The 13,554-nt window shown below is 49.6% G+C and overlaps 1 protein-coding gene across 6 annotated transcripts in view; it reads left to right on the forward strand.

The window, feature by feature from the left end:
* LOC144933192 (uncharacterized) overlaps positions 1–13,554 on the forward strand; it is a 97,131-nt gene that overhangs the window by 18,905 nt on the left and 64,672 nt on the right. For 5 of the 6 annotated variants that reach the window (XM_078857821.1, XM_078857824.1, XM_078857825.1 and 2 more), the window contains exons 11-18: positions 603–777; positions 2,278–2,415; positions 2,874–3,894; positions 4,245–5,555; positions 6,241–6,389; positions 7,770–8,163; positions 8,603–8,714; positions 10,125–10,281. In XM_078857821.1, coding sequence (XP_078713947.1) covers positions 603–777; positions 2,278–2,415; positions 2,874–3,894; positions 4,245–5,555; positions 6,241–6,389; positions 7,770–8,163; positions 8,603–8,714; positions 10,125–10,281 — 3,457 coding nt within the window. The remainder of the gene's footprint in view (positions 1–602; positions 778–2,277; positions 2,416–2,873; positions 3,895–4,244; positions 5,556–6,240; positions 6,390–7,769; positions 8,164–8,602; positions 8,715–10,124; positions 10,282–13,554) is intronic. The other variant, XM_078857826.1, reaches the window with a different exon arrangement.

Here is a 13,554-nt window from a genome sequence, read left to right on the forward strand (position 1 = left end):
CTGGAGAGTCAACTGCCCCACTGTCCCTTCAAGGTCTGTAAACAAGCACCACCTGCTGAGGCTGCACCACTTTGATAGGAACACTTTACTGGTTGTACCGCCATGACTAGTCCTCTCCCTTGTGGGAACGCGGATTTCTACTGTCGACTGTCCACTTAACAATGAAGATTAGTGCTACCTAAAGTTACAGCGCTTGTGAGTAAATCGCCCCCAATACAACCGATCTCGTCAGATCTCAGAAGCTAAGCAGAGTGGAGCCTGACTTGTGCTTGGATGGGTGACCACCACACAAAACAGGTGTAGTTGGCTGCTGTGGGGCCAAGTTGTCGGCGGAGGTCAGTGCAGCAAAATCATGTGCTCTGCTGTACTGAACTATGCTCCAACTGCCTATGCTCCCCACCTTAATCACCTTGCACTGACCTGCGTGGTGAAGTATGTCAAAGTAACTCTAACAAGCCGACGTGTTAAACTAACTCCCACAACTCGCACTGTGTGGGGTGGCTGTCATAGAGGAGTGGATTGACAAAAGGCCCGCACACACACACAACATTGCAGAAGAGGTGATGCTTTGACCCGCGATTGTGATTGTCATTATTCACCAGGGCTGACAGTGCGGGTCCAGGAGCTGTGTCCGAAGGGGGGGCTGCTCGTGGCTCTGATGCCTCATCTGGAGCTGTGTCTACGAGCTGGGGAGATACTGCCCCCTCCCCCCCTCCGTCTGGGCCTGGCTCTGCCAACTGGGGAGATGCTCCTGTCAGGCCGCGGCCACAACACCCGGTGTGTGTGCGCATGCGCACACGCGGACATTTATTTGTGTGTGTATATTGCTGGGGAGCAGTTGGTGTAGTGGCTGCAATGCTGCGCTATGAACCTGTCCACCAGAGTTCGATTCCCGCACGAGGCCAACACTCGTGATTATTTTAACCAGTCCTGGGTCTCTATATTGACTCTGCCTCAAATCAGTACGTTGTGTGATGTGTAAATGTTAACACTGGGAAGACAAAGGCAGCCAGGCGTGATGTTGGCCACTCACCCCCCTCGTGTGCCATGCCGGTATTCATAGGTGCTTTCTAGCAGCACTTTCCCCATCAGCCTATTAACGCTATACAGGGATCTTGTCTTTGGATGGGCGCTTGTAGTGTAGTGGTGCAAGCATTGTGCTATGGATCCAGCGATCCGAGTTCAATTCCCGGCCACAGCTAACATACGTGGTAGTTATCTGAACTGATGCTGGGCCTCCAGTAGGTCCACTCAGCCTTAATGAATACCTGATACAGTGTGTTAACCTCAGCACTGGGAATATTGCTGGCCACACTGCCCCCTTGTGCACTGTGCCAGCCTTCATAAGTGCTTGCTAACATCAATAATACCAGTAGTCTATAAGACTATATAGAGTGGTCATTTGTGTATTGGGATTATTGAGGTGTCATGACAATCTGGCGAGGTGCTCGGTTCACAATCAGAACATTGTTCCAGGAGGGTGCACTCAGCCCATCATCCTTATTTGCAGGATTACATTAGTACCACTTTGTGGGTAACAGAGGGCAGTGCAGCAAAACACACCACTGCTATGTCCTCATGTCTGCTCCCTGCCTTCAACCTGCACTGTCCAGGATAGTGAAGTATGGCCAGGTAAACATCCATCATGACCCTCATGGGGATGTAATTTACAGACCTTTTCATTTTAACACGTAGGCTTTTGCGACCAATATCCATCATATAGGTTTTTTGGGTTACATCGCGTAAATATAAATGTGTCGTTAAACCCGCCACCTCCCCAACAGCCAATTGGTAAGGTTTGTCATATGAACAGAACATGCATTCCAACACACAGGTGTGCTGTACTCGTAACAAATTTGCATGTTCTTTTCACGTGACACCTTGCTAATTGGTTGTGTCGGGTGGTCGAGGCTTTAACGTCACATTTATATTTACGCGATCTAACCCAGAAAACGTATATTATGGAGCCATTTTTATTTCCACAAATAAATGTAATGAGCTATGTATTGTGCTTAACCCCATTGGCTTCCATTGCATCGTGCTGGTAATAATATATTCTATCAACCAGCTCTTTCTCCAAGTATCAATCGGCCATTGGTTCAGATTCTTCATGGTTGTGCTTAGAAGGCTGTGTTGTTTGATGAATTAATTCACCTTTTGATTGAGTTTTCCACTGCCCAGTTAGATATTTATTTACCATTAGGCTGGCTGACATGTTTTTAACTGGGTAAGCATTGCGGCACGTTCTATATGGCTACATTATATTTCCCTTTGCAGGCATCGTGGAGTCAACATCAGCCGCCACGGGAGCCCATGCGTGGGGGTCATGAGCACAGGGGAGGTCCCCCTATCGTGGTTCCTCAGCCGCTCTTAGCAGGCCCAAGGGGGCCCCCTGCCCTCATTGTCAATCAACAGGTATTAATTGGTCATGCCAGCTTGCACTCTGCTGCAAATTTAATTCCTCGCAGTTACAAATAAAATGCGTACATTTTTGCATGAAAAGTGTCGTCATACATTGTATAAGTGAAATAGACTTGGGCAACACGGCCGAGCGCACAGTCTGCAGCAGTAAGAAGTTGTACCCTAATAATCTGGACAGGTGGCATTCTGAGTGCGTGACCAAGCAATCTAAAAGTTGAGCGTTAAAATCTCGCAACGGCAGTCGGCTGAGCCTATCATTTAAACTGTAACATTTCAGGAAACATTCAAAAATATGTACTCAGAAAAATAATAACAGCTATGAAGGTTTATAATTGAAACGAGTTTATGATTGTATGGACGTGAGCACCCAGGCTGCCTTGCCCTTGGCTGCCAGCTTGCGTTTACCTCACGCCAGCTGTGTGATCTTCACTCTGTCCCGTTCTCCTCTGCAGCGCTATCTGGGAGGGCCCCACCAAGGTCCAGGGCACCTTCAGGGTCCTATTCTGCACCATGGTCCAGGGCCTCATCAGGGCCCTATGCTCCACCTGGGTCCCCACCAGGGTCCAGCAAATTTCCAGGGTCTCCACCAGGGTCCCGGGCTGCATCAGGGCACTGGTCCCCATCAAGGCCCCGGTCCCCACCATGGCCCCGGTCTCCACCAGGGCCCCGGTCTCCACCATGGCCCCGGTCTCCACCAGGGCCCCGGTCCCCACCAGGGCCCCGGTCCCTACCAGGGCCCCGGACCCCACCAGGGCCCCGGTCCCTACCAGGGCCCCGGTCCCTACCAGGGCCCCGGGCCTCACCAGGGCCCCGGGCCTCACCAGGGCCCCGGACCCCACCAGGGCCCCGGTCCTCACCAGGGCCCCGGTCCCCACCAGGGTCCCGGGCCTCACCAGGGTCCCGGGCCTCACCAGGGTCCCGGGCCTCACCAGGGTCCCGGGCCTCACCAGGGTCCCGGGCCTCACCAGGGTCCCGGGCCTCACCAGGGTCCCGGGCCTCACCAGGGCCCCGGGCCTCACCAGGGCCCCGGGCCTCACCAGGGTCCCGGGCCCCACCAGGGTCCCGGGCCCCACCAGGGTCCCGGGCCCCACCAGGGTCCCGGGCCCCACCAGGGTCCCGGGCCCCACCAGGGTCCCGGGCCCCACCAGGGTCCCGGGCCCCACCAGGGTCCCGGGCCCCAACAGGGTCTTGGGCCCCAACAGGGTCTTGGGCCCCAACAGGGTCCCGGACCTCAACAGGGTACCGGGCCCCAACAGGGTCCCGGGCCTCACCAGGGTCCCGGGCCCAACCAGGGTCCCGGGCCTAACCAGGGTCCAGGCCTCCTCAAGGGTCCTGGGCCCCAACCCATACCTGTTCCCCCACAAGGACCTGCTATCGGGGGCTCAGATGATGAGGCGTGGCGCAACCGTCGCCGTGATCAGCAAGGTGGCCCTGTGGCTGCGGATGGTCCTCATGGAACAGCTCCACATAGAGGCAGGCCTTTACAATGCATCTTGATACATCTTAATGCAGTTGCACCCCTCACAACCCTGGGCTGGATAAAACAAGTACCATTTTTTCCCCGAAGTCAACAGTCGCTGTCCTATAGAGAGAGACTGGCTTCTGTCAATGTAATGTGGAATATTCATTGGCTCGGCTGCTATTCGGCAAATGGCCGCCCAGCACCTGTGTAAGCAAGGAAATGCATTGACTTTTGTACAGTTGTATTAAAATAATTGTTGATGGTACAGAGTATTAGATGCACAGACCTTGTGCAAGAAAATAATGCTGAAATTAGTTATTTTGTAAACGGTATTAATTTGCTTCCGATGCCCATTGTGCAGGCGGGGGCACGTGGGGCAGCAGCGCAGAGGTGTCGGCAGCGGTGGAGCGAGCGCGACAGCGCAGGGCGGCCGAGGAGAAGAGGATGGAGGAGGAGCGTCTGGCAGCCTGCGCTCAGAAGCTGCGTCTACTAGAAAGCAAGATGGCCGCCAGCGTTCCGGCTGGCAGCGGCGGTGGAGCTACGGCAACGGCAGCCGGAGCCGCTCCCGCCGTCGGCGGGGCCAGTGACAGCACTGGCGAAGACACCGTGTCTGAGGACGGGCCTAGCGCCGTGCCAGCATCGTCGGCGGCGGCATCGGCGCCTTCAGTCACAGCGGCGGCTTTCAGCGCGGGGGAGACGGCCTTGAGTGTGGACATGGCTGCTACGGTGGGAGACGAAGCCACTCTGGGCACAACCACGGATGATGCCGTCCCAAGTGTGGGGGACGCCGGGCATTTGGCAGGTGGGGCTGTTGCACCGGTTGGGGGAGAAGTTTCTGCGGAAGCGGCCTCGACTCCAGCAACAGCGATCGTATCATCAGCAATGAGTGGAGGTTGTGCCTCCCCGCTGCTCGACACGCCTGTTTTGAACTTAGGTGCAGCCAAAGATTGTGTCGCTGCGAGCACAGTCGATACCGATAATTCGTCCACCCCCGACTCAGATTCGACAGCTAACGGGAGTCACGCACCAAGCACGCGTGGGCCACCTCTACGAATCGTCACACGGAATGATAGCCGGGGCAATGCCGGCCCGAGACTCGACGGCGGCGACGACGACAGCGGCGGTGGTGGCTGCGGCATCGTTCGGAGTGCCGGTGGTGACCATGACCAACCCAGGGGAGTGGTGGTGGACGACCGCAGGCCCAGGGGGGGGACAATTGGTACCGTTGGACGGACTGTGGGTGCTGGCAGTGGCACCTCTGTACCACCAACAGCTGATGCTGCGTCGGTTCCCTTCTCGGGCCCAGCGGTTGGAGCGAAGGCGGTGACTCGGGTCGGCCCCATTGGGACTGCGGCCTCACCAACGGGAAGCGATGGCGGGCCCGGTGGAGGAGTGAGCGGGCCGCTCGCACCCCCAGTAGCTGCACCGATAGTCAGCACGGGCCATCCTGTTGGGCCTGTGGGGACAGCGACGGCCGAGAACGCCGCTGGGGCCAGGGTTAGCACGGAAAAGCGGCATGCGGTGGCCGAAGGCGAGGTCATGGTGGAACCAAGCGCTGTGGGTGGCCGAGCAGGGCCACCTGGCGGGGAGTGGCGTGATGGTGAGGGCCCGAGCAAGCGGCGGCGGAGGGACAGCCGTTCTCCCACCGCGGCCCCACCGCAGCACCACCCAGGTAGTGGCTGACACATCTGCGATGAGGTTTTTTCTGAGACCTGTGCTTCTGTAAATCCTCTGCACACTGCACTGCCAAGTGTGCATTCCTACTGCATGATGCTGCTTTTTTGTGTTTCAAGCCACATGTTTCACTTTGGAAGCTTATCAATCTAAATTGTCTCAATTCTCATATACGCAGTGGGGTGGCACCCATCTGCATTGACGGCCTTTAGCCATTTACAAAAATGTCCAATCCCATTGTGAAGAAGATTCGTATCGCATGGAGCTGTACTTTAGGCTTAGGTGGATTTAATGAGGTTAAGCAAGAGGTGGTGTTCTGAGCCACCCAGTCACCTTTAAGTTGCATCTCTGAAATTGGAAGGAAATGGAGACTCCTTTTCCTTGGCACATCTTAGACAGCGCAGGGCTCTCAAGGTACGGGTGGCAGTACACTGGCGATTTGCCTTGCTGAGCTAGGCTTACAAAACATCTTAATTTGACATTGGGCCTATTAGGGCTTATGACGGGTGTTATTGCGTGTGATGTTGGCGACACGGCTTTGCTACTGGAGTGGATAAAACAACCTTGTGCCTCCTGAGCCACATTGGGCCTGCTCTGCATGTCCCAGGGATGACTATTTTTGGACAGTTAAAAGGAGGTATCTGTGTGTGCTTTGTCTGATGGTGCTCGGTTATTGTCTGCAGAGCCACGGCCCACGTTTGTCCGCCAGGAGAGCGAGGAGACGCAGCCCCGATCAGAGAGCGCCCCGCTCCCACATGCACACGCGCATACTCATGCTGGGGCCAAGACCTACCATAAGACGCTCCCCCCGCGCTTCCAGCGCCAACAGCAGGTAACATGCACGTGGGGAATTTGTTTTCCTGTGTCGAAGGGAGAGGCATCGCAAAATAAAGCAAATGGTTATTTTGTAGATGAACATTTGAACTTTTAATATGAGCCTCCAGACGTGAGTTTTAACAAAAAAATATGATTGTCACAACTAGGCTTGGTGATCTCACAGGTGCGCGCCAAGTCTTTTACCTCCATTCTAGGAGTAAACCAAATAGCACTTATATCCTTCTGAATAATACGCACTTCATTTTACAGCCGTATTTGAATTCTAAGCCAAATAGTGAAGTATATAGTTAAGGTGTGACGTTAAATAGAAGTGAGCCAGGGATAAGAGCAAAGTAACGTGCTGAAATGAGATGATGTTAATAGTTGTGTAGTCAATTGAGAAAGAGGAGGTTGAGACCAAAGGATGTAGTTATTAGACGTACGGTGTGAGATTCATCATTGGCTGGGTGAGATGCAATAAAGATGGATATAGCGAGATGAGAGCGAGACAATAGATATGAGATAAAAGATGAAGCTTATTTTGGAGCATTTATGTAATTAAGGCACATCTATTAAGCAGAGAGATGTGCATAAGAGATAGAAATGTGTTGAAATGGCAGCTTGTGGATGAGTGAATTCTGTGATATGTAGACAGATTTAGAGAGATGTATGTAGGTGGGGCAGGAAACCACGGTATAACTTGAATATAGGTTTAATCAGGATGGATAGGAGAGGTAAAATATGTATTTGGTTAAGAGAAGAGAGATGGTAGATGTATGCAGAGGAGCTGGCTGATGGAAGAGAAGATCTATTCAAACACATTAAAATAGATGGCGATATTCAGACCTGATATAAGAAAGAGTTCATTTTGAGAAATATGAATTAACATTATGTAGAAGAGCCATAAAATGTACTTAAATATGATACAAGCTGGCGTTTATCGGATGTGTATTGAGACATTATTGGAGATGTGTTCCGATGAGATAAAAAAAACCTAAAAAGAGAGATGTATTAAGCAGACAGAAGGGAGATATGGATGTCAGATGAGAGATGTATGATTAGATGCAATAAAAAGGAGATTATAAGAAATGTATTCATGATCTAGGAGATAAATGACGTTTTCAAAAGAGTAGAAGAATGATTGTATAATTAAAAGCATGTCGGTACAGCACTTGCCAGATTCTGCAGACTGGGGGGAGCCTCTTTGTCCCGGATGTGTCACGATGAACAATACATTGTGGGAATTTCTCCATGTTAGTCTATGGAACCCAATGCACAGAGGTAAATAAAAAAAATGCATAATGGTATTACATTACTGTTCAATAAGAAGCAATGTTTCCACCTTGCTAACACTTTGTTTGCGTTGCTTGCTTTTCTTTATTCTGTATGACGACAGGAGCAGCTTCTGAAGCAGCAGTGGCAGCAATGGCAGCAGCAGGGCCCTGACCCAGGCCAGCCCAATCAGTGGCGGGGAGGTTCTGCAGGTCCCCAAGACCAGAGCCAGCCCACTCAGTGGCGGTCAGCCGGTCTACCGGACCCATCTAGCCAGCCTCCTCAGTGGAGAGGGGTTATGGGCGGTGGTGTCGTTGGCCCCGATCCGGCCTCTTCCATGCAGTGGCGCGGCGGCGGCGGCGGTGGCGGCGGTGGCGGCGGTTGTAGCGGGATGATATCTGACCCAGAATCTCCCACATCACGGAGGGGGGGTGGCGGGCGGCACATGCCAACGTCGCCACAGGCGTTCGATGCACGGAGGCCTCCTCAACCGTATGTGGACATGCGATTTGCCGCAGGTGAGTGGGCTGGGCAGATCTCCGTTTTGGAATGCAGTTTGCTCGATTTCGTCAATGTCAGGCATTCTGCCAAGGTGAAATTGTCCTTTCAAAATGCCCGTCAAAATATTACATTGCCATGATTTAGAACAGCCCTCAGCAGTGGTAGAAATTACACATTCCTTTAGCAGGAACCTATTTCCATAGGAAAAGCAATCAGACTTGCCAAAAGGAGGTATTGTACAAGCACCCAGTATATTACGGTCAGAGTTAGGCCCCTTACCAGTAACTGACCTCGCGATAAAACGATTAATTAAGTGACTGGCTGCTCTAAATGCGTTTTTAAGCACTTCGATCTGTTGGCGAGGAAGCTGCCACTTAAGTGCCATGACAACAAGAGATCTGAGTGTAGTAACCATTATTGGGTGTGCCTTTGTGCGTGTGCTTGGTGTGGGTTCAGGACCTACCTCTAGGCGCGAGCGAGCCGACAGCGCCAGCTCAGAGCCGTATGAACCCCGTCAAGGTCACGTGGTGGAGCGAGATGTCCGTGTGGGGCATCCCAACGTCAGCAGGTAAGGTAGTAGTCATAAGAATCGGATCCTTCCGTTATTCAGGGAAGTCCCAATGAGAGTTTATATTGTACTTTTTTCGCACCGTACTCAGCCAACCATGCTAATCGGAGGTGTGGGAAAAGGGCAACAAACTAAACACATAAAGCAGTTTGCAGGTGGTCCTGTTTTGTGATATTATAGCCAGTTCATATTTGTGTAATTTTGCTTGTGGGAGGGAGTTGGAATCCCTGGTGGAAATCTTCACATACGAACTGACTGCAATTGAAAATAAATCCAGTTGGCCTGAAGGATATTTGTTATTGTTGGATATATGGCCTGTAAATGGAAATATATAATGGGTAATGCATAAAACTAAATTGGCATAATCATACCCATCGGGTTGGGGGAAAGTCCCTTGAGCTGTGTGGTGTGAGAGTGTAGCAATGGTGCTGTTAATATATTTGTATATATAGCATAATTCATGCAAAATATCCATACTAAATAAATTGTAATGCACGTAGTTTTCGCATTGAGGCGTGGGTAACCACAATCGGGAATACAACCAGAACCGGTGCCAACAATTGCCCAATCGCTGTTGTCCTATATTGGGATGTTTGGCCACCTCCATGAATTAGTGTTAATGTGGGAGAAAAGTAGAGGACCTGGAAAAAAAACCTGTGTGGGCTTGAGGGGTTGTGGGTAGAAAACACTAAATCCCTGTACAGATTGAATACAGATGAAAATTTATCCAATTGCTGTACAACTGTATCTTGGCAAGCCAAGAGATGGATGGATATCGCTATAGCCTTGGGTTGAGAGTTTCACAAATACATGTGATCCGCTGACTCGTTTCCAAAGTGCTGCATTGCAGGTGTGCCACAAGTGCTATTGTACCTATCTACCTGCCACACATACCATTTTTGGTATTTTTTTACTGCGGTTAGGGTTATTATTAGAGAATATCGGAGAGAGAAATGTGTATATCAGAGGACTTCAGCTAGAATTGCAATGACAGTTTGCGGCATGACTAAGTTTTCGGTACGGTGGTAACACTTCTACCTGACAGCAGGTAGGCCCTGGGTTCAATTCTCAACTTTGGTGCCATTTTGTGGAGTTTATGATGCTCCCCCCTTTGTCCTGTATTGGTTTCTTCCTGGGTTCACCCTTCCATAACTTAAAAAAACATACAATGTAGCTGGCATTGGCCAAACATCCCAATGCTGGAAAATCACCTGCAAATTATGAAATTTGGATTACACAGCAACATGGCCCCCCTAGTATAAAATCTTGGGAGGACCCTCCTAAAAGAGAATATTCAGACTCCCATGAGATTTTCCTGGGTAAACACTTGTCATTATAATAATGTTAACATGGTTTAGTGCTTGTGTATTTACGTGAAATTAACGTGCATGTGTGCGCGCGCGCCTTCAGGCAACACTCGGACACGGAGGAGCGCCGTGGTCCACTGCTCCGCAATCCAGATGAGCCGGCACATGGACCTCGGGACCAACAGCCCCAGCAGCAGTTGCAGCAGCCTTCAGAGCAGCCGAGAGGAGGACCTCACGCACAGGCGCAGCGCAGCAACCAGGTACTGCGTCATGCTTCTTCTTGAGCTGCAACACCCACTCATTTGTTGGGGCATATTTGGGCTTAACACGTAGGTTTTCGCAGTCCCAATCTATGTTGTATGTGAGCCCTACGTAGCCACCAACGGTGCTAATCGAAGGTGCGGGAAAATCTGATATTGCTGTTTTTTGAGAGTTTTGGTTGTCATGGTCATGAACCTGCCCCACCACTGCCTACAGCTGCATACGCTATCCACATGTGCCGTCTTAGTCCAATCAACTTACATTTTAGACCACAGTTGCCAAGACTCACAGGAAAAAATGCGGCGCTGCCTTTAAAAAAACAAGCCCAAAACCCGCCGAAAGTCTGTCCATATGGAGGAGAGGGGTGGGACCCAAAGAGGAAATGGGTCAGGGCCTACAAAGTAAGGTGTGGAGCCTATCGAGGAAAGTATGGTGCCTACACAAGAAGGGACGGTGTATAAACATGAAGGAGGCTGCCTGAAGGGTCTAAAGAGAAGTCGAATTATAGCAACCTCCAATGAACTTCCCTATTGGTTTAAGAAAATTAAAGCATATCACCAAATATGTGTAGCAGTTAGCAAACATTTAATGCCGCCAATGTTGCTGCAGGCCAACTGCTATTATGATTCTTGATAGATTTTGGGTTACGTCATGTAATGATCTTGACCAAATCTTTGTCAGTCATGACCTATTTAAAAAGTATGGTCAGGTGATATTGTAATGCTGGCTTCCTGGATCTTCTCCGGATGTTTGTAGTTTCAAAAGGGAAAATCATGTATAATTGAATTTTTTTTGTGAGATTTTTCTTAAATTTATCTGCGAGATAAAACAATAAGTGGTGGTTTAAACGCTTGTACATGTGACACTACTGTGTTTGGGCTGCGTTAGTAGTGTGAAGTAACACTGTTGTGAAATCATTACGTGACCTAACTCAATTGGTTATAAATCTGATATACTCTTGCTAGTGCCTAATGTGGTTGTAGTGTAACGGTTAGCGCTTTGCGCTATGAACCCGGCGACCCGTGTTCAATTCCCACTCACGGCAAACACCAATGACGATTATCTGAACTTCTTGTAAGCCTCTTCCCTCTGTCGACTCGACCTCAAATGAGTACCTGGTGTGGATTGTAATCCTTGCCACTTGGGAGACAAAGGCGGCCAGGTGTGGTGCTGGGCACCCACCCCCTCGCCTTCATAGGTGTTCGCTAACAGCACTCGCCCCAATAGTCTGTTAAGGCTATAAGGGTATCTTGTTTTATGTGTGACAAGCTAGGTGTACATAGGGTGTGTGGGTGTCCAGTTTTCATTGGATGCACTATTTAAGATGCTCTTATGAATATAGTATTGTGTGTGGGAAGAAGTCATTATATGCCTGGTTACCAGCATTTGCAGATTAATGCCGGAGTGGTGGAGGAGTTGCCTGGCTCCAGGTGTGGCAGGTGAAGTTGTCCACTTGAGAATGTCATTCCAATGACTGCTGTGGCCGGAGCATGTTATTAAAAGGGGGAACGGTTGCTGTTGAGAGATGTGCCGCATGTTCTGTTATCGCACTTGTATTGCATACATTACCTCATAATAAAAAATGACAAACATTCAGGTTCTGCATTGCTGTAGCAGTTTTCATTTATTCAAATAATTGTTACATTTGTCAATACTGAACTGCAATCAAGTCAACATAATAATATACTTTTAGACCTCAAGTCATTTTCCATTTTTATAACTTTAGCAAGCAACTTTTAATAATTTAATTCATTCAACACAGCATTCATTTGTATATATGTTATATTCTTTTTCACTTTTTGCTTCGTATTTCTTAATTGTTAAAGGCACTATTCAAGATATACCAAGACAGAGCACTATAATCCATTCGCTTAGTATTACACTTTAAATTGTGATGAGTCTTAAGGTTTGGATTTTATTTATGGCTTTTGAGATGTTCATTATCACTTCCCTTCGGGGACACATTCACACATCTGTAGGCTTGCTCAATTGTCCTTGGTGGTAGGTAGGCACTGGTTTCAATAATCACCCTTACTCATCCGTGGGTGTTCCCAGGCTTGGTGCAGAATCTGTCTTTATGGCCTCTGCTGCGACCGTAGCCAACTTGTTAACCTCGTTGATTGAGACTATGTTTTTTTCTGTGGTTTCGTCGTGTAATTCTTTTACGACAGGTTCCTTCACTGTTTGTTGAGGAACCTTGACTTTTTTTCCGTGTCCTTTGGGCTTAGTCGATCCAGTCTTTGCAGGTTTTACAGATTCCTTAGAGGGTTTGTCAGTTAAGTTTAGAATGTTCCTTGGTGGGTTTTGCATCCTTCTTAGTTGGTGTAACAACTTTCTTGAAGGGCTTTGCTTCCTCCCTGGTTGGTGTAACAGCTTTCTTGAAGGGCTTAGCTTCCTCCTTTGTTGGTGTAACAGCTTTCTTGAAGGGCTTGGCATCCTCCTTTGTTGGTGTGACAGCTTTCTTGAAGGGCTTAGCTTCCTCCTTTGTTGGTGTAACAGCTTGCTTGAAGGGCTTGGCATCCTCCTTTGTTGGTGTAACAGCTTTCTTGAAGGGCTTGGCATCCTCCTTTGTTGGTGTGACAGCTTTCTTGAAGGGCTTGGCATCCTCCTTTGTTGGTGTAACAGCTTTCTTGAAGGGCTTGGCATCCTCCTTTGTTGGTGTAACAGCTTTCTTGAAGAGCTTGGCATCCTCCTTTGTTGGTGTAACAGCTTTCTTGAAGAGCTTGGCATCCTCCTTTGTTGGTGTAACAGCTTTCTTGAAGAGCTTGGCTTCCTCCTTTGTTGGTGTAACAGCTTTCTTGAAGAGCTTGGCTTCATCCTTGGTTGGTGTAACAGCTTTCTTGAAGGGCTTTGTATCCAACTTGGTTGGTTTAACAGCTTTCTTGATGGGCTTAGCGTCTTCCTTGGTTGGGGTGACAGCTTTCTTGATGGGCACAGCGTCTTCCTTGGTTGGTGTAACGGCATCCTCGATAGCTTCTTCCTCTGTTGGTGTAACCAATTTCTCGATAGCATCTTCCTCTGTTGGCGTCGCAGCTTTCTCAGGAGCTTCTTCCTTGGTTGGTGTGACAGCTTCCTTGATGGGCTCAGCTTCTTCCTTGGTTGGTGTGACAGCTTTCTTGATGGGCTTAGCTTCTTCGCCAGTTTGTGCGGCAGCTTCCTCAATAGCTTCTTCCTCTGTTGGTGAAACAGCTTGCTCGATAGCTTCTTCCACGCTTGGTGTCACAGATTCTTCTATATCTCCTTCCTCGCTTGGTGCGACAGCTTCCTCGGTT

The sequence above is a fragment of the Lampetra fluviatilis genome, chromosome 6 (assembly GCF_964198595.1).
Source record: "Lampetra fluviatilis chromosome 6, kcLamFluv1.1, whole genome shotgun sequence".
Lineage (NCBI taxonomy): Eukaryota > Metazoa > Chordata > Hyperoartia > Petromyzontiformes > Petromyzontidae > Lampetra > Lampetra fluviatilis.